The sequence below is a fragment of the Staurois parvus genome, unplaced genomic scaffold (genome assembly GCF_062004578.1).
Source record: "Staurois parvus isolate SC_StPar_1 unplaced genomic scaffold, SC_StPar_1.0 ptg001058l, whole genome shotgun sequence".
NCBI classification, from domain to species: Eukaryota; Metazoa; Chordata; class Amphibia; order Anura; family Ranidae; genus Staurois; species Staurois parvus.
Genome location: NW_028318854.1, coordinates 509,229 through 533,946, shown reverse-complemented (window position 1 = coordinate 533,946; position 24,718 = coordinate 509,229). Strand labels below are relative to the sequence as shown.

General features: G+C 45.2%; 1 protein-coding gene across 2 annotated transcripts in view; it reads left to right on the top strand.

Annotated features, from left to right (window-relative positions):
• The first annotated feature begins 9,008 nt into the window (after window positions 1-9,008).
• Window positions 9,009-24,718, top strand: part of MAP4K1 (mitogen-activated protein kinase kinase kinase kinase 1) — a 115,117-nt gene continuing 99,407 nt past the window's right edge. For both annotated transcript variants that reach the window (XM_089658195.1, XM_089658194.1), the window contains exon 1: window positions 9,009-9,140. In XM_089658195.1, coding sequence (XP_089514321.1) covers window positions 9,036-9,140 — 105 coding nt within the window. In that variant the 5' untranslated portion in view covers window positions 9,009-9,035. The remainder of the gene's footprint in view (window positions 9,141-24,718) is intronic.

Below are 24,718 nucleotides of genomic sequence, written 5' to 3'. Positions count from 1 at the left end.
TCCACATTCTGCAACCCCTGCATCCCTCATTACACCATACTCTGTACCCCTTGCATCCCTCATTTCCCCACACTCTGCACCCCCTGCATCCCTCATTACTCCACACTCTGCATTCCTCATTACTCCACATTCTGCGACCTCTGCATTCCTCATTACTCCACATTCTGCGACCCCTGGATCCCTAATTACCCCACACTCTGCAACCCCTGTATCCCTTATTACGCCACACTCTGCACCCCCCTGCATCCTTCATTACGTCATACTCTGCACCACCTGCATCCCCCATCACTCTACACCCCCTGCACCCCTCATTTCTCCACACTCTGTACCCCCTGCATTCCTCTTCACTCTACTCCCCCTGCACCCCTCATTACTCCACACTCTGCACTCCCTGCATTCTCCATCACTCTATACCCCCTGCATCCCCATTACTCCACACTTTGCATCCCCCATTACTCCACATTCTGCACCTTCTACATTCCTCATTACTCTGCACTCAGCACCTTCTACATCCCTCATTACTCCACACTCCGTATACCCTGCACCCCCATTATTCCACTCCCATGCATCCCTGATTACATATTACTCTGCACAACTGCATCCTCTAATACACCTCCCTCTGCTCCCACACTTGAAGAGGGGGTACCTGCTGGTCCTTGGGGCCTCAACTCCAAGAACGACCTCAGCCCCTCTGATACACCTAGTTGAATAAAAGTTACTACAAGCACTTAAAAGAACCCAAACATAGATGCCTTTAACTCGGCTGTGAATTAGTATCAGGAATAAGACACAAGACTGTTTATTGATAAATGAACTCAATGTATTGGTACGGTTAGAGTAAATGGTGGGTTGAGCATGAATCAGCATATAGAAGATGGGTTCAGACACAATCTGCTAGACAGTAAAATCACTATGCCAACATGACTTAGAATAGAGTTTTGTACTACTAGACTGGAATCAACACACAAATCAACAAAGTCATCAAAAAACAGTGCATATAAGCATTAATTGCAATGTGAATAATAATACTGTAACTAGTCTAGTGTACACTCTAGGACAGGGGTGTCCAAACTTTTTTCAAAGAGGGCCAGATTGGATGAAGTGAACATGGTGGAGGGCCGAACATTTTTCTGAACATTCTTTGAACCATTACAATTAAATGCAAATAAATTATTTTATACCAAGTTAATTGCAAACGACATACTTTTCATTTCATAACATTAAGATCAACTGACAGCTGAGTTTTCACAATGTATTGAAAATAAAGTAAAAAAAAACTTACCTGCACTAATGTGAAGGGTGAAAAAGGTAGCTGGAGCTGAAGTCTCTGCTCAGCAGCCGGGAGGGGAAGAGAAACACACTTCACGCTGGAAGCCCGGCCCTGACGTCACCGCCCTCTGTCGCTCCCAGCGCGGCGCAGTCACGCATGCGCACTGCTCTCAAGCAGAAGACTGTCTGCCACAGAAGGGAGGGCCGTGCGACAGCCGCATTTACACAGACCAGGGAGAACGCGCTGCAGTCAGGCATGCACACTGCCCTCTGCTCTCAAGCAGAAGACTGTCTGCCACAGAAGGGAGGGCCGTGCGACAGCCGCATTTACACAGACCAGGGAGAACGCGCTGCAGTCAGGCATGCGCACTGCCCTCTGGTCTCAAGCAGAAGACTGTCTGCCATAGAAGGGAGGGCCGTGGGAGGGCCAAATTACACAGAGCAGGGTGGGCTGTTGGAGGGCCGTATTAAACCGACCCCCGGGCCGTAAATGGCCCGCGGGCCGGACTTTGGACATGCCTGCTCTAGGGGAATGGCTAGGATATGGCGCAATGCCCCCTGAGAGGTACCTCTTAGCATTTGGAATAGATAAAGGTCTCTGTGTACCATCTGCAAAGGGTCACTCTTCAGTAGGCTACAGTTGGGGCCCAGTTGCACATGAGAACATTCTCAGTCAAGCCTGCAAGCAGCAATAAGTCTGTATGGCAATCAGGGCTGCTGTTAGACACCACGGGGCCCCACACTGCCAACCTCATAGGGCCCCCCCCAAAGAAAACAGTTTACTATGCTTCAGTTATGAATGAACACGATAAGCGATCAGTACGAATCACTCATTGTGTTCATTCAGGAAATCAAGGGGCTGGTAAATGTGATATTTACTGGACCCTTCCCCACACTACATCCTGAAGGATCCATTTGTGTGCTTGCAGCTGCCAGTAGGAAGGAGAGGAGGGAAGCTGGCAGCACTGTGGGTGGTGGGGAAACAAAGGGGTGCCTGGGCAGTAGGGGAAAATGTATGGGGCACAGGGAGGGCGATGGGCGTGGTGAGGGGGCAATGACTGGAGCCAATCCCCTGTATGGCTCTCTCTGCAGCAGCTGAAAGCCAGTGGGAGGGAAAGGAGAAGAAGCCAGCTTTCAGTTGCTGCAGAGAAAGCCATACAGGGGATCGGTTCCAGCAATTGTCCTCCGCCATGCCTATCACCCTCCCTGCCCACATCCGATTCACCCACCTGCCAGGGCCCCCCCTGCTGGCCTGGCCCTGTACAGGAGGACTGGTGGTACCCACTTATCCACAGCCCTGATGGCAAAAGATGGCTGTATGGTCCACTCCTAAAGGGCTCAGTCTCTCTAACAGCAGATAGAAAACCCACCAGCAGTAGCTCACCAGTCCCAGCGATATTGCAGCTCACCATCCAGTCCCACACAGCGATTGGTCCACTCTCTGCTCTGCACCCAGGTTATTCTGTCTGTCGGTACACCTGGACACCGCACTCCAGATCCCATTCAGGCCGTCAATTTGCAGCAGTGGTGGTGCACACTGAGCAGCAATGTGCACTCTCCGATCTCCCTCATGGCAAGAGGAAGCTGTGTCCTGTACAGCCTGGGAAAATGCAGCTCTTTCCCGGCAATGGGAATTCCTTTCTGGGAAATGTAGATCAAAGCTCTTGATTGCACAGTAGAGTCTCTCCTTAGGGTTACAGTGCTGCCTGACTCCGTCTATTGAACTCTTCTTGCTCAGCAGCTTCCTCCTCTGCAGGGCAGCAGCCACAGAGAGCAGCTGCAGCCAGTGTTTTTTACTTTCATTCTTAGTCTAGCACCTGGCTGCACAATCATTGAGGCTCAACATTACATGTTTCCTAGCGCAGTCTGCATGCAAATGTAGTTGGCCTAGGAATGCCCGATCCTCCATACTTAAATGTACACATCAAGGCATTTTGATATTTGCATGACTCCTCAGAGACAACTGTTCTCTCCGGAGCCCTCGGCTCTGATGCAAAGTACTGAGGCACAGTGCTGCAATGTTTTCAGGAAGCTATGTAGAGGCCTGCAATGCATATAGAATTATAGAGACCCACTGATGCCATCACTGTGTCTAAAATAAGGTATACATTTAAACCAGACAGGTTTTTATTTAAAAATTAATTTAGCATGTTATTAAGGGTAGAAAGGAGGACCCAGGAAATCTAAAATATAAGTAGAATAATCTTCAGCTTTAAAGTATGACAGATATGTAGAAACAGGAACAAATACATTTCAAATGCAAAACAATGCACCAGCAAAATATATTCAAAGTAAGTGCTTGTTAAAACACGTTCTACTATAATATAAAATTAAAAATCACAACCAAAAAAAATGCAAACGAAAAAAGGAACCATTCTCCCACACACCAAAATCCCCAAATAGGAAAAATGAAGACATTATAATACATTTTTCAACCAGACCCAAGTCTCTGACCCACATATTACAGAATAGTTTTTCTAGATCGTTTATTTGCTTTTTTGTGAAGAGGGAAGGTCCTTTTGTACTTTTCTTTATTACTCTCTTTTTCACAATTCATTAGAATTTATTTATTTGCAAAAAAAAGTCCTTATACTTAAAGCGGGCCTTGCAATAAAATGCAGGCTCCTGCTGTTTCTTAGAAGACCCCCACTTCTCAAAGCAATGCTAATTTTAGAGACTGCTGAGGGTACAGTGGTGTACAATTGTCCAGCAGCAGGACAGTTTTATTCATGAATAATAGCCCTAACCAGTGTATGCCTAACATTTATTTTAACTACGGGAGTACTCCAAACTTACAAAAAGGCCCTAACAACATAAAAACCAATAAACCACCAAAAGAACTGAAAACCCCAAAATACCACCATCTAAAACATCAGCACCGTTTTTTTTCTTTTTAGGGTCCATTCACACCAGGTGTGTTAGTACTGCACTGGACACCTTGAACAATGGAAGGGGAGCAGTCGAAGATTGCCTTAGAATTAGTTGTCCAGAGCTCCCTGAATTTGTCCCAGCATCTTGTGCTGAGCGCCCACTATACCCAGGACCAATGCTAGACTATTTTGCGCCCTAGGAAAGACCAGCTACTTGTCCCCCCAAACACAAATAAAATCTTAAAAACAGTAGAAAATAATAAGTCAACAAAACATGAAACTGCTAAATTAATTTTAATTTGCAAAAATAAGTGCTATAAGATAGCTCTGACAGATCCCAGGCTGGAATTCCCCAGGCAATGGGGGGAGATAAAATGCTGTGACAGCAGACATCCCAGCTCACATATACAAACAGAACACCTGAACAGAGCAATCCCTCACAGTGACAGATCTGACACCGCACAACAAAGCACCACCAACACTGACACAGATCAGCAGGCACTAGAAGAGCAGGCTGTGGGATTGTGATGATGCCATCACTCACTGACACATTGCACATGCAGTGGATGGCCAGCCGGGTCACCCTCACACAGACACAAGCAGGGGCGGACTGACAACTCATGGGGCCCCCGGGCAATAAGGGATCATGGAGCCCCTGTGTCCTCGCCCACACTCAAATCACACCCTATGAAAGGTACCAGGGACATCTCATGGGGCCCCCCTGACCCCGGGCCCTCGGGCAGTGCCCGAATTCCCCAATTGTCACTCCGCCCCTGGACACAAGACATCAGAGTAAGATATTACCTTCCTCTGCAGGCGCAGCTCTGCCTCTGCTGATAAAGGGAAGAGAAGGGCTGGAACTCCACAGTGATCAGCAGCCGCCAGCCAGCTTGCAGTAAGGCATGGACTCTGAGAGGAACACTGAAAGGAGCGGCAGCTCAGCTGCTACACTGGCCCCAGACACCCGGCATCTTCCTCTGTCCTTTCTTCCTCCTTTCAGCTGAAGGATCATTCATGTAGTGGTGGCATCCCACACAGAGAGAGTACCGGCCTGTGCTGCGCCGAGGCGCCCCTAGGTGGCAGTGCGTCCTAGGCGGCCTCCTAGTTTTCCTAGAGGAAGCACCGCCCCTGACTATACCCCTTTATGGGAAAACTGCCTGACTCTACTTGCAGCAGGCATAAAATAGACCAGGGGGCACCTTATTGCTATGCTATGGCAATGCTTGGAACCTCATAGATACTGACAGATATTGGTTCACACCCTTGATCTTTCAGATAACTTGACCTTTAGACCCCAAACGCTGTGTTCTTGGCACACTGCAGTCAGAGGAGGTAAATGAGGTCACCAGGGCAGCAGTCCTTAGATCTGTTTCAAGGAAGTGAATATTGTAGTATTAGAAGTCATCTGACTTCATATGAATAGTACATTCAAGTTGAAACTCTTTATTTTTCAGCATAGAAACTGCAGAATTAAATGTGAAAAAGTTTGTGGTGGGTGGCTTGATACTTCAGGTGTGTACTTCCTGGATTTGGTCACTTCTACAACCCTGGCCAAAAGTTTTGAGAATGTCACAAATATTAATTTTCACAGTCTGCTGCTTCAGTGTTTTTAGATCTTTTTTGTCAGATGTTACTATGGTATACTGAAGTATAACTACAAGCATTTCATAAGTGTCAGAGGCTTTTATTGACAATTACATTAACTTTATGAAAAAAGTTAATATTTGCAGTGTTGACCCTTCTTTTTCAAGACCTCTGCAATTTGCCCTGGCATGCTGTCAATCAACTTCTGGGCCACATCCTGACTGATGGCAGCCCATTCTTGCATAATCAATGCTTGGAAGTTGTCAGAATTTGTGGGGGGTTTTTTGTTCACCCGCCTCTTGAGAGTTGACCACAAGTTGTCAATGGGATTAAGATCTGGGGAGTTTCCTGGCCATGGACCCAAAATTTCGATGTTTTGTTCCCCCAGCCATTTGGTAATTACTTTTTCCTCATGGCAAGGTGTTCCATCATGCTGGAAAAGACATTGCTCGTCACCAAACTGTTCTTGGATGGTTGGGAGAAGTTCCTCTCTGAGGATGTTTTTGTACCATTCTTTATTCATGGCTGTGTTCTTAGGCAAAATTGTGAGTGAGCGCACTCCCGTGGCTAAGAAGGAACCCCACACATGAATGGTCTCAGGATGCTTTACTGTTGGCATGACACAGGGCTGATCGTAGTCCTCACCTTTTCTTCTCCAGACAACATTTTTTCTGGATGCCCCAAACAATCGGAAAGGGGATTCATTGGAGAAAATGACTTTACCGCAGTCCTCAGCAGTCCAATCCTTGTACCTTTTGCAGAATAACAGTCTGTCCCTGATGTTTTTCCTGGAGAGAAGTAGCTTCTTTTCTGCCCTTCTTGACACCAGGCCATCCTCCAAAAGTCTTCGCTTCACTGTGCGTAAAGATGCAATCACACCTGCCTGCTGCCATTCCTGAGTAAGCTCTGCACTGTTGATGCCCCGATCCCACAGCTGAATCAACTTTAGGAGGCGTACTGGCACTTCTTGGTTTTTCATGGGTGCCCTGAAGCCTTCTTTACAACAATTGAACCTCTCTCCTTGAAGTTCTTGATGATCTGGTAAATGGTTGATTTAAGTGCAATCTTAGTAGCAGCAATATCCTTGCCTGAGAATCCTTTTTTGTGCTAAGCAATGATGACTGCACCTGTTCCTTGCAGGTCAATTATTATTTGTGTCATTCTCAAAACCTTTGGCCAGGGTTGTAGTGTACTGGAAGTCTATAGCAACACCATGCGATGTGGCCTTGTACTTTTTATGTTTCAGTTCTAGTAGACATGAGCTGTATGTTTTATTTGTAGTACATGTTGGATAGAACTTATATTTTTCAATAAAGACACTTCTTGGGAAAAAAAATACTAGTGGTCCCAGGTCACCCATCTACACGTTTTTATGGTTGCTCAGAACTGGGCAAATGCTATCATACCTGGTGGTCACACAGAGATCAAGGACACAGGTCTACAGGATTCTCTGCATGCTTTTCCGAAGGCCACTTCCTACGAAACCAAGTGAAGCACTTTTAAATGTAAAACAATATGAAATGAGCAAGCATGAATTGATGCTTGCTCATTTCATATGGTTTTACGTTTAAAAGTGCTTCACATTCACACTCATGGTCCCTCTTTTGGCAGCCATGAAGCCAACAATAGCCAAAGTATGGCTTTTTGACTCTCTGTTCCTGTTGAAGGTCCAAATAGGGTATACTGTGCCTTACTGAATTAAAACTTTTGGGGCAAAACTGAAGAATACTGCCTCAATTCTATAAAATATAGGCACCATGGGTTTCACACTTTCTGCAAAATATCTTTGACCAGAGACTACTGGACCTCTGATATACTTCTGCAGTCATTGGGAATCTGCATCAGCTAGTGACCCCTATTCCTAGAAACTATTATACCCAGGGCTGATGCTTCCACTAGGCAAACTATGTGACTGCCTAGGGTGCACTGTCACCTAGGGGTGCCTGGGCGCAGCACAGGCCTGCACCCTCTCCGCCAGTTGGCTGCACCCTTACTGCAAGCCAACTGGCGGCTGCTGATCACTGTGAAGTTCCAGCCATTCTCTTCCCATTCATCAGCGGAGGCGGAGCTGCACCTGCAGAGGAAGGTAATGCCTGACTCTGATGTCTCGTGTCTGTGTGAGATTGACCCAGCCAGCCATCCATCACATGCGCAATGTGTCAGCGATTGATGACATCATCCTGATCTCACAGCCTACTCTTCGTGTGCCTGCTGATCTGTGTCAGTGTTGGTGGCGGTGTGTTGTGTCGGATCTGTCACAGTGTGGAATTGTTTATTGGCTGAGTATTGCATTTGGCAATACCACACTCATCACACAATATATGTAATTTGAATTACTAACCCATGTGATATGACAGGCAATGAACGTGCAATGTACGTCATTGTGTTGTGGTGGTGCAGGCTTTGAGCTGTGTCATGCCTGTCCAATCCCCACTAAAGAACGATTCACTACTAATTGCTATTCAGAGGCAGGGCTGAGGATAAGGGGGTAGCACCAGTCCTCCTGTACAGGGCCAAGGCCAGCAGGGGGGCCCAAGCAGATGGGTCAATTGGATGTAGGCAGAGATGGTGATCGGCGTGGCTGGGGGAGCAATTACTGGAACAGATCCCCTGTATGGCTCTCTCTGCAGCAGCTGAAAGCTGGCTTCTTCTCCCCCCCCCCACTGGCTTTCAGCTGAAGCAGAGAGAGACATGGGATCAGTCCCAGTAATTGCCCTCCTACTGCACACATAACCCTCCCTGTGCTCCAAACATTTCCCTTACTGTCTAGACCCCCCCCCCTGTCAGGATGGAGAGTGGGGGAAGGGTCTAGTAAATATGTCACATTTACCAGCACCTTCCTTTCCTGAATGAACACAATGATTGATCAGTACCAATCACTCACTGTGTTCATTCATAACTGTGTTGTTGTTGTTGTTGTTGTGTTTTTTTTTTGTTTTTTTTCTTTGGGGGGGGGGGGGCTTTTAGGTTGGCTGTATGGGACCCTGTGGTTTCTAACAGCAGCCCTATTCAGAGGGTTACTGAAAGTGTAAGTGAGCCCTATTTTTTTTGTGAAAATTTCAAAGAAACAAATTGAACATAAAAGATACTAGCGCTGTAGCCTGCTGGAGTATGCACCTTTTGGTTTTTCTATTTTGCAATGTACTCGTGTGTAGCAGTGAACTGTGGACTTCTGTGTGAGGATGTGACTAGTAAACCGATGGTAACACAAGGCTGCACATCCAGGAAACTGCAACCTTATCAGCCAATCGGCATGCAAAGACGAGCAGTTTCACAGTGCCTGCTTCTGTCACTTGCACGCTTTCAGTGTGCATGATGGATGCCCAAAGCAGGCTGACTTTTTCCTGTCAAGACCCTCAGGATGTGTTTGAGCTGATAAACCGACTGGGCAGCGGCAGCTATGGAGAAGTTTTTAAGGTGAGTGGAACACTGAAAGGGGCTTTCTAACAGAAACAAGGGGATTCTGATAATTCTTTGTAAAAGAGAAGTGATATGCAAAGGCTACTGCTCAGTATCTTTATAGAGATGATCTGTTTGCAAACGTTACAGAACCTTTTTTTAAGGTGTAACAAAACATAAGAACAAGAATGTAATACATTGCAGCTTACTGGTTCTTAGAGGTGGTGGCTGCATTAGTTTTCTTTCTTTATGCTGGAGGAGCAGGGTTGTCACCCTAGGACAGACAGTGTCTGCTTCCGGGTAGAGATGTTCTAAAGTCCACCGAGTGCTTTTGGAATAATGCTGACTGAAGCTCCATGCACAATGGGCTTAAAAAAAAAACCTCCAGTTCCCTTGGCAGAAAAAAAAGCTGATATAGAGTGCTTTTGTGCACGAGTTTAGGAGTGTTTAGTCTTTTTTTTCTGCCAGAAAGCTCCAATCAAAAATGCAAACCAGAAGGGTTTTTTTTCCTACCTCTTAATGCTGAGCTCAAAAGATGCCGCTAATTGTCCTAATGTGCATGGACACATAGGATTCCATGGAAGCAGCAATTTTTAAGCCAGTGTGCACGGGAACCTGAGAGTGCAGCAGGGGCAGAGAGCACAGAAAATTTTGTGCTCAGAAGATTTCTGGCAGGATCAGCGGGTATTTTTTGCAGTCGTCAAACAGATATAACAAAGCACTTTAAAGCTACATTCACATGGCCACACAGGAGTGGTCATCAGTGAGTAGCACTGGATTTTCACTGGATGTTCTAAGTGCCGCCTGCACACATTGGGGTTGAATTACTAAAACTGGAGAGCGCAAAATCTGGTGCAGTTGTGCATGGTAGCCAATCAGCTTGTTCAATTAAAAGAGAAGTATGGGCTGTATAAAAAAAAATTATACCCATCTACTATAGGTGGATGAAGCATTGATCTGATGCTGTATCTGCTCCCCGCGGCCTCTGCACAGAGAACTGAGCAATCAAAGACCGTGACCGCTTAGTTCTCCTCCTCCGCGCTGAGCAGAGAGCTGGGACTGTCAGTCTCCAGCTCTCTGCTCTTCCCCCTCCAGAGCTCACTGGAGCGATGGGCTGTGGAAGGGGCTGGAGGATCTGGCTCATGCTCTTGGTGTATCGTTGAGAGGCTGAGCCAGGTACCAGTCCTGGCTTCTGGGTGGATCCCGACCATATGGTCGGGATCTTTTCAGAGCCTGGACTGGCTCTGTAACATCAACAGACAGTGAGCTTCAACACTTTGGACTCAGGGTTGGTGTTTCTGTGGATTTGCGACCACATGCAAACTGGCCACAGCTAATCTGTCATTTTGCATGTGGCCATAGCACAGAGTGTTGGTGCGTCCAAAAGCAGTGTTTAGCCACCTCTGAACACCGCAAACTATGTGCCTCTGTTCTCCCATGTGAAGGTAGCCTTAATGTGATATTTACCAGACCAAAAGCAAGCAAATAAGAGAAGTTCCTTGTTATAGTCTACATACACTTTAACACAATACCATGGTCCACCAGCAGTGGAAAGTGGTCTAAAGATGACTTTTCAGAGGTAGTGGTGGAAGGGCACATAACACAGATTTTCACAGGTTATATCAATGTGCAAACAAAGTCATTACTTGAGCCCAACTGTCTGTACTCAGCTCAGCATAAAGATGGGGACCCCGCAGGAGAGGACATCCCCCCCAAGTTGAAAAATCCAAGTGTAATAGGTCAAAGAGAGCCCCAAATTAAACAAAATGCCATAGGAGTCCAAAGACTTCACTATTCAACTGGTGCAGCTGTGCATGGTAGCCAATCAGCTTGTTCAATTAAAAGAGAAGTATGGGCTGTATAAAAAAAATTATACTCGCCTACTATAGGTGGATGTAGCCTTGATCTGATGCTGTATCTGCCTCCCACCGCCTCTGCACAGAGAACTGAGCAATCAAAGACCGTGACCGCTTAGTTCTCCTCCTCCGCTCTGAGCAGAGAGCTGGGACTGTCAGTCTCCAGCTCTCTGCTCTGCCCCTTCAGAGCTTACTGGAGCGATGGGCTGTGAAAGGGGCTGGAGGATCTGGCTCATGCTCTTGGTGTATCATTGAGAGGCTGAGCCAGGTACCAGTCCTGGCTTCTGGGTGGATCCCGACCATATGGTCGGGATCTTTTCAGAGCCTGCACTGGCTCTGTAACATCAGCAGACAGCGAGCTTCAACACTTTGGACTCAGGGTTGGTGTTTCTGTGGATTTGCGACCACATGCAAACTGGCCACAGCTAATCTGTTATTTTGCATGTGGCCATAGCACAGAGTGTTTGGTGCGTCCAAAAGCAGTGTTTAGCCACCTCTGAACACCGCAAACTATGTGCCTCTGTTCTCCCATGTGAAGGTAGCCTTAATGTGATATTTACCAGACCAAAAGGAAGCAAATAAGAGACGTTCCTTGTTATTATTATTATTATACAGTATTTATAAAGCGCCAATAGTTCGCTCAGCGCTGTACATTACAAAGGGGGACAGAACATGTGACAGAACAATACCAATACAATGCAAAACATGAGGGGATTGAGGGCCCTGCTCTAGGGCCCTCAATCCCCTCATGTTTTGCATTGTATTGGTATTGTTATGGTCTACATACACAATACCATGGTTCACTAGCAGTGGAAAATGGTCTAAAGATGAGTTTTCAGAGGTAGTGGTGGAAGGGCACTTGACACAGATTTTTACAGGTTATCAATGTGCAGACAAAGTCATTACTTGAGCCAAACTGGTCTGTATTCAGCAGCGCAGCACAAAGACGGGGACCCCCCAGGAGAGCACATCACCCCGAGTTGAGAAATCCAAGTGTAATAGGTCAAAGAGAGCCAAAAATAAAAAAATTCCGTAGGAGTCCAAAGTCTTTTCTGTTCAACTGGTTAAAAAAAGCAAGGCAAAGGAGAGCCAACACATTTCAGGGCCACATAAACCCCATTCATCGGAGCTGGGTGTAATGGCAGAATGTTAAATGGACTCAAAAGCACTGCTAAGCAGACTTGTCTGCAACCAGAAGATGTTCTAAACCTCAGCCAGTGCTGGTGTTCACAGTAGAAATAGCAAGCCTTGACTTTTGGCTGGGTTCTTTGGGCTCCTGCACTCTGCCCATTGTTTTTTTCCCTATTTAGATACCCAATGGTTGGTGCACAGTGAAGTTTCATAATAATTATGGTAACAATTCACGTATGTGATTGCGTGCTATTTGTGCACATAGGCATAGCATTGCTTCCTTAATAGTGTACATGATATATTTTATTACTACACTGCTTTCCTTTTTTTATTCCTGGACTGCCTTCAACACTGCATTTAATTTAATTTTTAATAATTCTTTGCATTCTTTTTTTTTTTTTAACTTTATATAGGATATGTTCATCGTATTTTGTTTCCTGGTACCTTTTGAACAGGCATTTTGCCACTCTGTGAGCCACCAACAGCCTGTGATTGCGATGTACCGACTCGTGGCCCCTGCTATGTGCATGCAGCTGTCATTCCCAGCAGCAGAAACCATGCCTGTGTGAATGGTACCTATGCTCTCACTTGTTCTCTTTTTTTTGGTATGATGCCTTAGCGTCTGATCATCAATGCGCAGCTCCATTTCTTTTTTAGGACTTACATTTCATCGTCTTCAGAAAGTGACGCTTTTCTTTCTGTACACATTAGAGTAGAGATGACATTATAAGTTATAGATTTAAATAGTAAATGTGAAAAATATTTTGTCTAAGAATTTGGAGTTCAGTGAGGTCTCTTGTGATCTCTTTTGATTTCAAGGCCTCACTGACTCGTAGTGTTAGATTTACTAAAACTGGTGCAGCTGTGCATAGTAACCAATCAGTTTCCATGTTTTATTGCCAAAGCTTAACTACACAAGCTGAAGCTAGAAGCTGATTGGTTACTGTGCACAGCTGCACCAGATTCTGTGTGCACCCGTTTTAGTAAATCCCCCCAAATAACTTTTTCCTGCAGTAGTAGTGCTAACATGTGTATGGTAGGTGTTATTCCTGGTGCTGCTTCCTATTCTTCACACAATGTCACTTGCAGAATACATCAAACACACATGCACTTCTTGTTGTGGGCACATATATAGTTTTTATTTAATTTTTTTTTTACAAACACATTATATCGCATCTGCTGGCTGCCATGGCTGGTGGGATTTTGGGACTTTTATGGCAATTTTTTGAAAGGTGAACTCCAACTTACTCTTTAGTTTTGCAGATATACAATGTACTGTACCGAAATGATTCAGTTTGATTTTACTGCACACTATGAGCTTATGTGCATGACCAGGGGACTAAAGATGGCTTGTTCCAGTCCCCCCTGACCATTACCTACCCCCTTTTACCTTAAGTAACCACACAGACAACAAAACTGGAGTTAATGGCCCAACGAGCCTTTTATTACAACCATCAATAAATAACGAAAACACAGTATAACATAAGTTTTCAAGATCCCAATAGGCATCAAGAAAGAGAACACCTGCGTCCTGCTTAACCAGGCCCCCAGCCCCAACACCACCGACCTGGAGACAACCACCGCAGGTACCCCCATCAGAACAACTGGAAGCTGTACCTCAGACGGGTCCCTACAAAGTCCTTTCTTGTGCCCACAGTAACCTACAGCACCAACTAGCACAACCACCACCAAAAACAAACCATGAAAAAAAAAAAACGGGTGGGCGAAAGGGAAGTTTGCCTGTCAAAACCCTCTTCTGACTGAAGACCCCCTGTCACACCCTGTCAGACCACCCCCTGTGGCTCCACCCACTCCCTCCTTAAAGTGGAGTTCTGCTCACCCTGTCGAAAAAAAAATTAGAGTCAGCAGCTACAAAAACTGTAGCTGCTGACTTTTAAAAAACACACACTCGCCTGTTCCACGATCGGAGCAGAAGTGGGAGTGGGTACCTGTCAAATTCAGGTACCCGCTCTCCCCCCACCCCCCAAAGATGCCAATCCTTAATGGGGAGCGGGGGACTAGTCTTTAAAGCGGAACTTCCCCTTTTGGGTGAAGCTCCGCTTTAAAACCACTTAGACTCCCCCTTAACTAATGCAACTCTCCTCTCCCAACCCCCTTTAACCCCTGTCATGCCAGCCCTTCGTTCATGTCTTCTTCTTTTCTTCTACTCCGGGCCTCCCTTTAGAGGCTGAAGCAAGTCAGAATCTGACTCTTTATCTGGCTAGAGGACGTCCAGCATCACCTAGCATTCCCAGGCTTACTGGTCCACCCCTTCCATTCAATGGATTTTACTTTTTCCAGGTGTGAAGGGTCACCACTTCAGTGGATTTCTGCTTGCAACTATCCCATTTTAATAGTCGCATTACACCTGCCAGGAGCCAGGCAACTACAATCCAACTACTTGCGTGAGGGCTGATGCATCTTGGGAGAAGCACTGAGGTGGGGTGTTTCAATGTTTGTCATGTACAGCACACTGCCAGCCCTTGCCACTAGCCATAATCTGCTTGCATTGCATAGAGAAGCTCAGTGTTCTAGTGATGAGGAGACTAAAATAAAAAAATGAATGAAAATGGAACAGTTTTATTTAAAAATATCACTAGCGTGTTGATGAGGTTTGGAAGGGAGGAACTGGGGAAGGCAAAATATAACCAAATTAATCTTCAGCTTTAATGCCGTCTTTACACCTTTTGTTAGAGTGACTAGTGCACCATGACCTTCCCAAAATCTACACAGGAACCTTTTTTTTTTTTTTTGAATGCAGTGTGTTACCATGTGTTGTGGTGCACTGCAACTCATCTGTGTTTCTTTAGTGCATTGGAGTTCCATTCAAACAGAATGGCTCTGAACAACTGTACATGGAAAAAGCACACGTCCCTTACCTCTGGACTTCAAAAATTTGGGTGTTTGATCTATTAGTTCCCTGCAGCTAATAAAAGAATAAAATGATTAGAAAATCTAAATATATACAGTGGGGCAAGTTCTCCCACTTAAAAAGATGAGAGAGGCCTGTAATTGGCATCATAGGTAGACCTCAACTATGAGAGACAAAATGGGAAAAAAAAATCCAGACAATCACATTGGCTGATTTGGAAAGAATTTATTTGCAAATTATGGTAGAAAATAAGTATTTGGTCAATATCAAAAGTTCATCTCAATACTTTGTTATATATCCTTTGTTGGCAATGACAGAGGTCAAACGTTTCCTGTAAATCTTCACAAGGTTGGCACACACTGTTGCTGGTATGTTGGCTCATTCCTCCATGCAGATCTCCTCTAGAGCAATGATGTTTTGGGGCTGTTGCTGGGCAACACGGACTTTCAACTCCCTCCAAAGGTTTTCTATGGGGTTGAGATCTGGAGACTGGCTAGGCCACTCCAGGACCTTGAAATGCTTCTTACGAAACCACTCCTTCGTTGCCCAGGCAGTATGTTTGGGATCATTGTCATGTTGGAAGACTCAGCCATGTTTCATCTTCAATGCCCTTTTGCACTCAAAATCTCAAGATTCATGGCCTCATTCATTCTGTCCTTTACATGGATCAGTCGTCCTGGTCCCTTTGCGGAGAAACAGCCCTAAAGCATGATGTTGCCACCCCCATGCTTCACAGTAGGTATGGTGTTCTTTGGATGCAACTCAGCGTTCTCTCTCCTCCAAACACGACGAGTTGTGTTTCTACCAAACAGTTCTATTTTGGTTTCATCTGACCATATGACATTGTCCCAATCCTCTTCTGGATCATCCAAATGCTCTCTAGCAAACTTCAGACGGGCCCCGACATGTACTGGCTTAAGCAGGGGGACACGTCTGGCACTGCAGGATCTGAGTCCCTGGCGGCGTAGTGTGTTACTGATGGTAGCCTTTGTTACGTTGGTCCCAGCTCTCTGCAGGTCATTCACTAGGTCCCCCCGTGTGGTCCTGGGATTTTTGCTCACCGTTCTTGTGATCATTTTGACCCCACGGGTGAGATCTTGCGTGGAGCCCCAGATCGAGGGAGATTATCAGTGGTCTTGTATGTCTTCCATTTTCTAATTATTGCTCCCACAGTTGATTTGTTCACACCAAGCTGCTTGCCTATTGCAGATTCAGTCTTCCCAGCCTGGTACAGGTCTACAATTTTGTTTCTGGTGTCCTTCGACAGCTCTTTGGTCTTCACCATAGTGGAATTTGGAGTGTGACTGTTTGAGGTTGTAGACAGGTGTCTTTTATACTGATAACAAGTTCAAACAGGTGCCATTGATACAGGTAATGAGTGCAGGACAGAGGAGCCTCTTAAAGAAGAAGGTACAGGTCTTTGAGAGCCAGAAATCTTGCTTGTTTGTAGGTGACCAAATATTTATTTTCCACCATAATTTGCAAATAAATTCTTTCCAAATCAGCCAATGTGATTGTCTGGATTTTTTTTCTCATTTTGTCTCTCATAGTTGAGGTCTACCTATGATGCCAATTACAGGCCTCTCTCATCTTTTTAAGTGGGAGAACTTGCACAATTGGTGGCTGACTAAATACTTTTTTGCCCCACTGTATCTATGCAGCACTACCCTCGTAAGGGCCACTGAGTTTGATTTGGGACCCCCTATTCTCTGCACGGCCAGGAAACACTCATTTTCCACACTTGTACCTTCAGAGTCAGTAAAACAGACCTTGAGCTGTTTTTTTTTTTTGTTTTTTTTTGTTTTTTTTATTAAGGGGTTAACAACTTGGATAGGGTCTAGGGGTATATGGGATGTCCAAGGAACTGCAGAACGTGAGGGCAAACTTCTATGTACAAAAATGGTGGACTGGCAAAAATAAAGCACTGTCCCTTTCTGGTATACCTCTCCAGACCCTGGATGAATCCTCCTCTTCACTCAACTGTGCTGAGCTTGCAGTTGAGCATTCCCAGGTGAAGACTAGTTGAGTATTGCACTTGACCGCCCTCTCCTCTTATCCGGCCCAGGGGGTTAGGAGTACTCGCACTGTCTCTTCAGCGTGGTGGGTCGGTAGCTGCTTTCAAGCCTTTTGCTGGGCTGGCTCCTTGCCTACTAACAGGTTGTCCTCCCAAGGAGATGTTGAAGCAGTAGAGATCTTCCTGTCCAGCAACCAGCCTGTACGTAGGCTCTCCTCTCTGGGGCCCCCTCCTAGGTTCCACACTCCAACCTTCTTCTCGGTCCATCTTCCACCCAACCCCCCCCCCCCTCTCCCCAAGCTCTGTCATATTTCAGGGATGCCATTGCTACCATGTCCAGCCTCCTGCCAGGGGATTAGCCAAGGCCCCTCAAACATGCAGATCTGAGCTTCCTCCCCTCTTCCACAACACACTCAAGTTTCTGGAAAGGCGGGAGGGCTGCAGAAGCCCTGACCTGTTAGACCCTGCCAGCCTGTCCTGAGGTGACCTCACTACCTCACTCCTAGGCTGACTCATCCCAGGCTGCTACCCAGCCTCTATCTAAAAAAACAACACAACCTACCTAGCTAACCTGGAAGGCATTACAGTATGTGGTGTGTGTGAATATAATATATCTAGTAAAGGTAGCAATTACAAACTCCATATGCCTGAGACAGGGCAGGCTGGGAGCTGTGTTTTTACAGATACCTACACTCATGGTCAATAAAAGCCAAAATACATAAAACACACAGTAGCTAAGTGGTTAGCACTTCTGCCTGGAGTTACATGTTCTGCCTATGTGGGCTTCCTCTCACACTCCAGGGACATGCTGGTTGGTTGGCTACTGTCTAAATTGGCCCTGGTATGTGTATGTATGAATGTGAGTTAAGGACCTTAGATTGTATGACCCTTGAGGGCAGGGACTGATGTGAATGTACAATATATTTAAAGTGTAAATGGTTGGTGTTATAAAAGTATCATAGCAGCAAAAAAAAAAAAAAAAAAAAAAGGAATTGCAGATTTGAAAGAGACTGAGAGCAATAGAGGGGAGGTTTTTTTTAGCTAAAGTGGATTTTCAGTCACCAGAAAAAAAATGAAAAGTCAGCAGCTACAAATAATGTAGTTGCTGACTTTAACAAAAAAAAAGGACACTTGCCTGTCCAGGAATTAAACGATGTCTTCCCCCGGGCCAACTTCTCACCAGTATTCGGGTCCCCGATGCCAGCATGTTTAGTGTGGGAAGTTGGCTGTGACTCCTTGTGACTTCCCAATAAACATGCGTGAGTCGCGCTGCACATTGTGAATGGCCCCTGTGATGTGCCCCAAGAGGTTGCGGGTGGGGGGTGAATGAACCTCTGGTGATATCCAGCGGAAGTGTGTACCTGCCAAAACAAGGACCTGCTCCCCTCTCAAAAAAATACACTTGTAATGATGTTAGGGGGGGGGATTTTTAAAAGTGAATCTTCCCATGCAGGGGGAAGTTCTTCACTATAAACACATACTTGAATAGAATTTTTTTTATAAACCAGAGTTTAGTGTCACTTTAAGTAGTGGATGTGTATGAGTTATTTTTTTTTTTGGAGAATAAGAATATTGTCACGTTAAATAGTAAAATATCTTCTATGTGCCATTGATGGTCCCTGCGTGGGCGCACCTTTTGCTCTGTTGGTGTTTAGAGCACTGTTTTGTTTCATTTTTATGTGAAATTGATAGCCCCTGCGTGGGCGTGTCTTGTTGCTCACGTTTTCTTAAAATGTTTATAAATTAATAAAAACCCTTGAAATACAAATATTAAAATATCTACTATAGAGCTCTGCATCAGAGAATAAACAATCCTCCAACACATATAAAATAAATAAAATGAAAACAAAATAACAATTGACCACCAGGTTTGCACACATCTCAGGAGGGATTTTGGTCCACTACTCTTGGCAGAACCTCTCCAAGTCATTAAGGTTTGGTGGCTGACGTTTGGCAACTCGAACTTTAAGCTCCCCCCACAGAGTTTCAATCAGATTAAGGTCTGGAGACTGGCTAGGCCACTCCAGGACATTAATGTGCTTCTTCTTGAGCCACTCCTTTGTTGCCTTGGCCGTGTGTTTTGGGTCATTGTCATGCTAGAACACCCATCCACGACCCATTTTCAATGCCCTGGCTGAGGGAAGAAGGCTCTCACCCAGGATTTGACGGTACATTGCCCCGTCCATCATCCCTTTGATGCGGTGCAGTTGTCTTGTCCCCTTAGCAGAAAAACCCCCCCAAAGCAGAATGTTTCCCCCACCATGTTTGACAGTTGAGATGGTGTTCTTGGGGTCATAGGCAGCATTCCTCCTCCTCCAAACATGGTGAGTTGATGCCAAAGAGCTAAATTTTGGTGTCATCTGACCACAACACATTCAACGGGTCCTCCTCTGCATCATACAGATGTTCAGTGGCAAACTTCAGACGGGCCTGGACATGTGCTTTCTTGAGCATAGGGATCTTACAGGCACTGCAGGATTTCAATCCTTGTCGGCGTAGTGTGTTACCAATTGTTTTCTTGGTGACTGTGGTCCCAGCTGCCTGGAGATCTTTCACAAGATCCTCGCGTGTACTTCTGGGATGATTCCTCACTGTTCTCATGATCATTGACACTCCATGAGGTGAGATATTGCATGGTGCACCAGACCTAGGGAGACTGACAACAGTTTTGTGTGTCTTCCATTTGCGAATGATTGCTTCAACTGTTGTCACCTTCTCACCAAGCTGCTTGGTGATAGTTTGGTAGCCCAGTCCAGCCTTGTGTAGGCCTACAATCTTGTCCCTGACATCTTTGGACAGCATTTTGGTCTATGCCATGGTGGAGAGTTTGGAATCTGATTGCTTGATTGCTCCTGTGGACAGGTGTCTTTTATATAGGTAACAAAATGAGATTAGCAGCATTCCCTTTAAGAGACTGCTTCTAATCTCAGCTTGTTACCTGTATGAAAGACACATGTTAGCCAGAAATCCTGCTGAATGATAGTGGATCAAATACTTATTTCCCTCATGAACATGCAAATCAGTCATCATTTGTTAGACATGCATTTCTTTTGAATTTTTATGTTGCTATTCTGTCTCCTAGTGTTACAATACACCTACCATTCGATTTTTAGACTGATAATTTCTTTGTGAGTGGGCAAACATTCAAAATCAACAGGGGATCAAATACTTCCTTCCTTCACTGTGTGTGTGTGTGTGTATATATATATATATATATATATATATATATATATATATATTATTACAAAATAATTGTGCTGAAAAGAGGAACGGAGGGGGTCCTGATTTGGAAATAGGGACTGTCCCTGTAGAAGTGATTTAGGAACTGTGTTGTTGCTTTCCTAACACCCTTAGCTGTTTCACACAAAGTAAATTCTAGTTCTGTTTACAATAACCAATGGTTTATATACCTCAAAGGACACTCGATCAGGCTCACTGACCACAGTGACGTCATCTAGCGGGAACGGGTGTATTGGTGTTCTGCTCTAATGTTCGGGCCACCTGCTGACTACAAGCCCCCCCCCCCCCCCCCATCATGCATGCTGTGTTTTGTGGCTTCCTGTGCTGTACATGTCGCAGGTGCATACAGCAGCCTTTTGGCTTCCTGTAAGAGTACGCACATCTTATGCCTTCTGACACTTTTTCTCCTGGCAAATATCTCTGGACGGGACTTCAAGTCCAGGCCTACAGTTTCTGTTTCAGTAACACGATTGCAAAACTTGCAACATCCACCAGATCCACATAAATGGTAGCATTGTGTAATATGGTGTTTATAATGCCACTGAGCACATCAGTATCTTAAATGACATTTGAGAATTATAGGTTTGGTATGACTTGTTTGAGCTTGAAATATTGTTTTCTCTGTTACTCTGGGGAAAGGGGGGAAACTGTTGCAGGGCTTCAGTTCACACATGGGTGTTTAAAGCATAATATAGCACATAAATAAATAATATAGCTAATACAATTGCTACACAAGCATTATCATCCCTTAAAGCGAATCTTTACCCTCCCACACCTCGTTTTTTTAACCCCTGCCTACCTAACACTGGGTTCTGCACATCTCAGATACTCACCCACCCAGTAGATCCAGTGTTGTTCTGCTGAGATCTTCTTCTCTTCTTCCACTACTCAGTCCCACCTCGCCATCATGAGGCTGCTGGCTATCCTGGGTTCTGCTAGCGTGCCTCCTGATGATGCACCGCTAAGCCTGTTCCCTTTTCCTTTTCTGAATGAAGGACTATGCCTTAAGATATGTGATTTGCATATCCTAGGAAGCATAGGGAGCACAGTGCACGTCATTCACCTAAGTGAGTGACATCCTTGGGGGTGGGACAGAAACCTTAACTGCTTGCCCGCCACCCTATAGTAGAAGTACTGCTACAGCGTGACAGGGCTGCACAAAATCACGTGTATACATACGTGATTTGCATTTCCGGGTAGGGGACGTGCACGCAGCCCAACCCATGCCACCATTGGTGACTAGGGATGTCAGTTACTGGGTCCAGGCCAGAGATTCCCAGCCAGCACCCGGCGATCGCCGAGTGCAGCTAACAGGGGAGAGACCTGTGTGTGAGCAACACAGGTCTCTCTCCTGCCAGCAAGGACATGGTGCTTTGTATTTCTCTGCACAGACGATAACTATAAAGCAGCATATCTTTGTATTAAAAGAGCACACAGCACACTTAGTAAAACACACACAGTTAACCCTTTGATCGCCAAAAAGTTAACCCCTCCCTGCCCAGTGTCATTAGTACAGTGTCAGTGCTTTATATTAGCACCGATCACTGTATTGGTGTCAGTGGGGATGCCAGTGGCAGTTAGTTCCCCCCCAGTGTCAGAATGCCCACCACAGTCCTGCTATAAGTTGTTGATCACCGTGATTACGAGGGAAAAAAACCCCCAGTATATATACCGCCATTTATAGATGCTATAACTTTGAAATTTGAAATCCCAGCGTCTTTTTCTACTTTGCTTGCAGGGATGACAGTATGGGCTAGATGGCTTTTGATTGATCAGCACTGTGGGGATTTCAAATCCCTGCAGCTTTCTCTCCTCTCCTACAGCTGAGAATCTGTAACATCTACCTCCCTCTGCCACCAAGGCATACATCCTAACACGCCCTTCTCTTCCACTCTCTGCTCAGCATGGGAGCAGTGTAGGAAGGTTTACCGCACTGTTCCTGTGTGATCTCAGGCTATGACAAGCCTGGGTTCACACAGGAGCAATGGAGAAACCACATGCGATTTTGACAGTAATAGCATTCCTGTTCAAATTGCATGTTGTTCTTTGCGGTGCAATTTGCATTTTGTATTAAGGCAAATCACACCGCGAAGTATCGGTTTCTGGTATTGGGAGCATTTTCATGAGACGAGTTCCCCTGAAAATATTTGGTATTGGCACTGTTACTGATATTGGTATCTGTGCATCCCTCATACTAATCTGCTACAAAGTTTGTTAAAATCCTTGCAATGTGCATTGACCACCCAGAGAGATTGTTTTCATCTCAACAAAAGCTGATTTACACTTTAAGTTCACACACCCCACCATTGTTTTCACATACCTGTATGAGGAGCTTAAGATAACAAAGGGTGGCTTCTCCCACAATTCCCATTTGAGCACCACTGGAAGTTGAGGCAGGGCCTGCGAGGGCAATGGAAGTGTACAAGAGCCTGGGTGTGGGAACTGGTGACTGCAACTTGGGAACACTGGAGCAGATGTTCAGGACTAAAGCTGGTATTGCACCAAGCATTCATCAAATTCAGATATAAGCAGGGTCAAGTCACAAGTCAGGGCCAGCAACCATTGAGCACCAAAACATAAGCCAAACTGGAGTCAGGAACAAGTAAGTTGGCAATGTACAGGCAGCAAGGTACCAAGTCAGTAAGTAGAATCTTGGTTAGAAGGTCTGGTCAAGGTTGGTAACAGAGATGAACAGCAGACATAAGCAGGTAAGAACAATCCAAGAGCAGGTCAGGTGGGTCAACAACGAAGGTCAGGTACAAGTTCAATGTCAGGAATCGCAGCAATGCAGATTGAATGACCATTCAGCAATGAGCCAATGCAGAACTCAGGTTTACTAGCCTGTTTGGTGCCAGTGTCTGTAGTAGACATGCAAGCATGCTTGTGTATCAGGGGTGGACTGACAACTCATGGGGCCCCTGGGCAATAGGGGATCATGGAGCCCCTGTGTCCTTGCCCAAACTCAAAAAAGCCTATGAAAAAGGTACCAGTGGCATCTCATGGGGCCCCCTACTAACCCCGGGCCCTTGGGCAATGCCCAAGTTTCCAAATGGTCAGTCCGCCCCTGTTGTGTATACACCGCAGTGTCTGGATGGCTGGCATTATGCTGTTCTGAACCCATACCAAGTGACTGGGCTCATACTTCCTGCCCCTGCACCATGACACATATTCTGATTTCCACATACAGCTTACAGGGCTTCATGTTTCCTGTTCCTACACTACCACCAAGGGCTTCTTCTCACTTTTAGGGTAGCAGCTCACCCTCTATGACGAGACAAGAGCTTATCGTAAAACACAACCAAAAACCCTTGCGCTGAATGCGTGCTTAAAGGAATTACTTCAATAGTTAACAAATTAGTAAATATTGATCACTGCTGCCACTTTAAATAAATAATCCAGTAGCACTTTGATCAGCTATTAAGTGAAACACTTTTTCCGGTGATAGAATGTGCAATAAAATCAAACAATCATGTGATATAAATCAATCAGTTAATGTGAAAATAAAGTCCATCATAACGTGTAGATGTCACTATCAGTGTTGCGATCTTCTAATATTTCCAAACCAAAATCACCATGTGCTCACAAAACCACCTTCCCTTTTGGGTATGCTCTCACCAGACCCACATGCCTTCCACTCTCATGGTCGGCATGTATCGCTTGTGAAATCTCCAATTGTGTTATCAGCATGTAAACTTCATAATCTCCTTACTCCTCTCCACCAGATATCATGGTCTGTGGACCTAAGGGGTTAAACCTCTGCAATGTGTAAAAAGGCTGTTTGATCCTGTCTTCTCTGATCCTCCCCTTCTACTTTCCCAAATCCATCTGCTGAACAGAGCCTTGGGGGGCAAGCTGCGCATGCTCACTTTATCGTACCAGGAAAGGACCCTTCATCCCGTGGAAGCCCAAATGTAACCCAGTTTAGATACTTAGCACTTTACTGACTGCCTATTTCCAAGGCAGGTACCAGTCAACTAACTGAAAACCTCTTTCTTTTTACCAGATTATCCTGGATCCAACAATTGTTTTATGGTTACAGAGGAGAACTTGGGTTCTAAAACATGATTTGCAAACTGAATTTTTATTTGCTTCATTATCTACTGTCCACTGCAGAGGAGGCCAATAGGTTGATTCACTAAAGGCAGATGAGCTGTTTAGTTTGCAAGATAATTTGCACTTTGCGTGGGAATTTTCAATAGGTGAATTTCTGCTAACTACTATAATCCAATCATGTGCAAGCCAAAATACTGTTTTTTTAAATTATTATTGTTTTTCTTGCATGTGATTGGGTATTCTTATAAATTGAATCTGCAACACATACACTAAGATAAGGTGAACGGCCTATTTGTCTTTAGTAAATTGACCCCTATGTGTCTACACACACAATATGTCTTTGGCTGTGTTCATAAGCATGGCGTCCAGTATCTCAGAAGAAGAAGCAAGGGTATGTAAACTGGCCACACCAGCATGGATCTGGTTACGT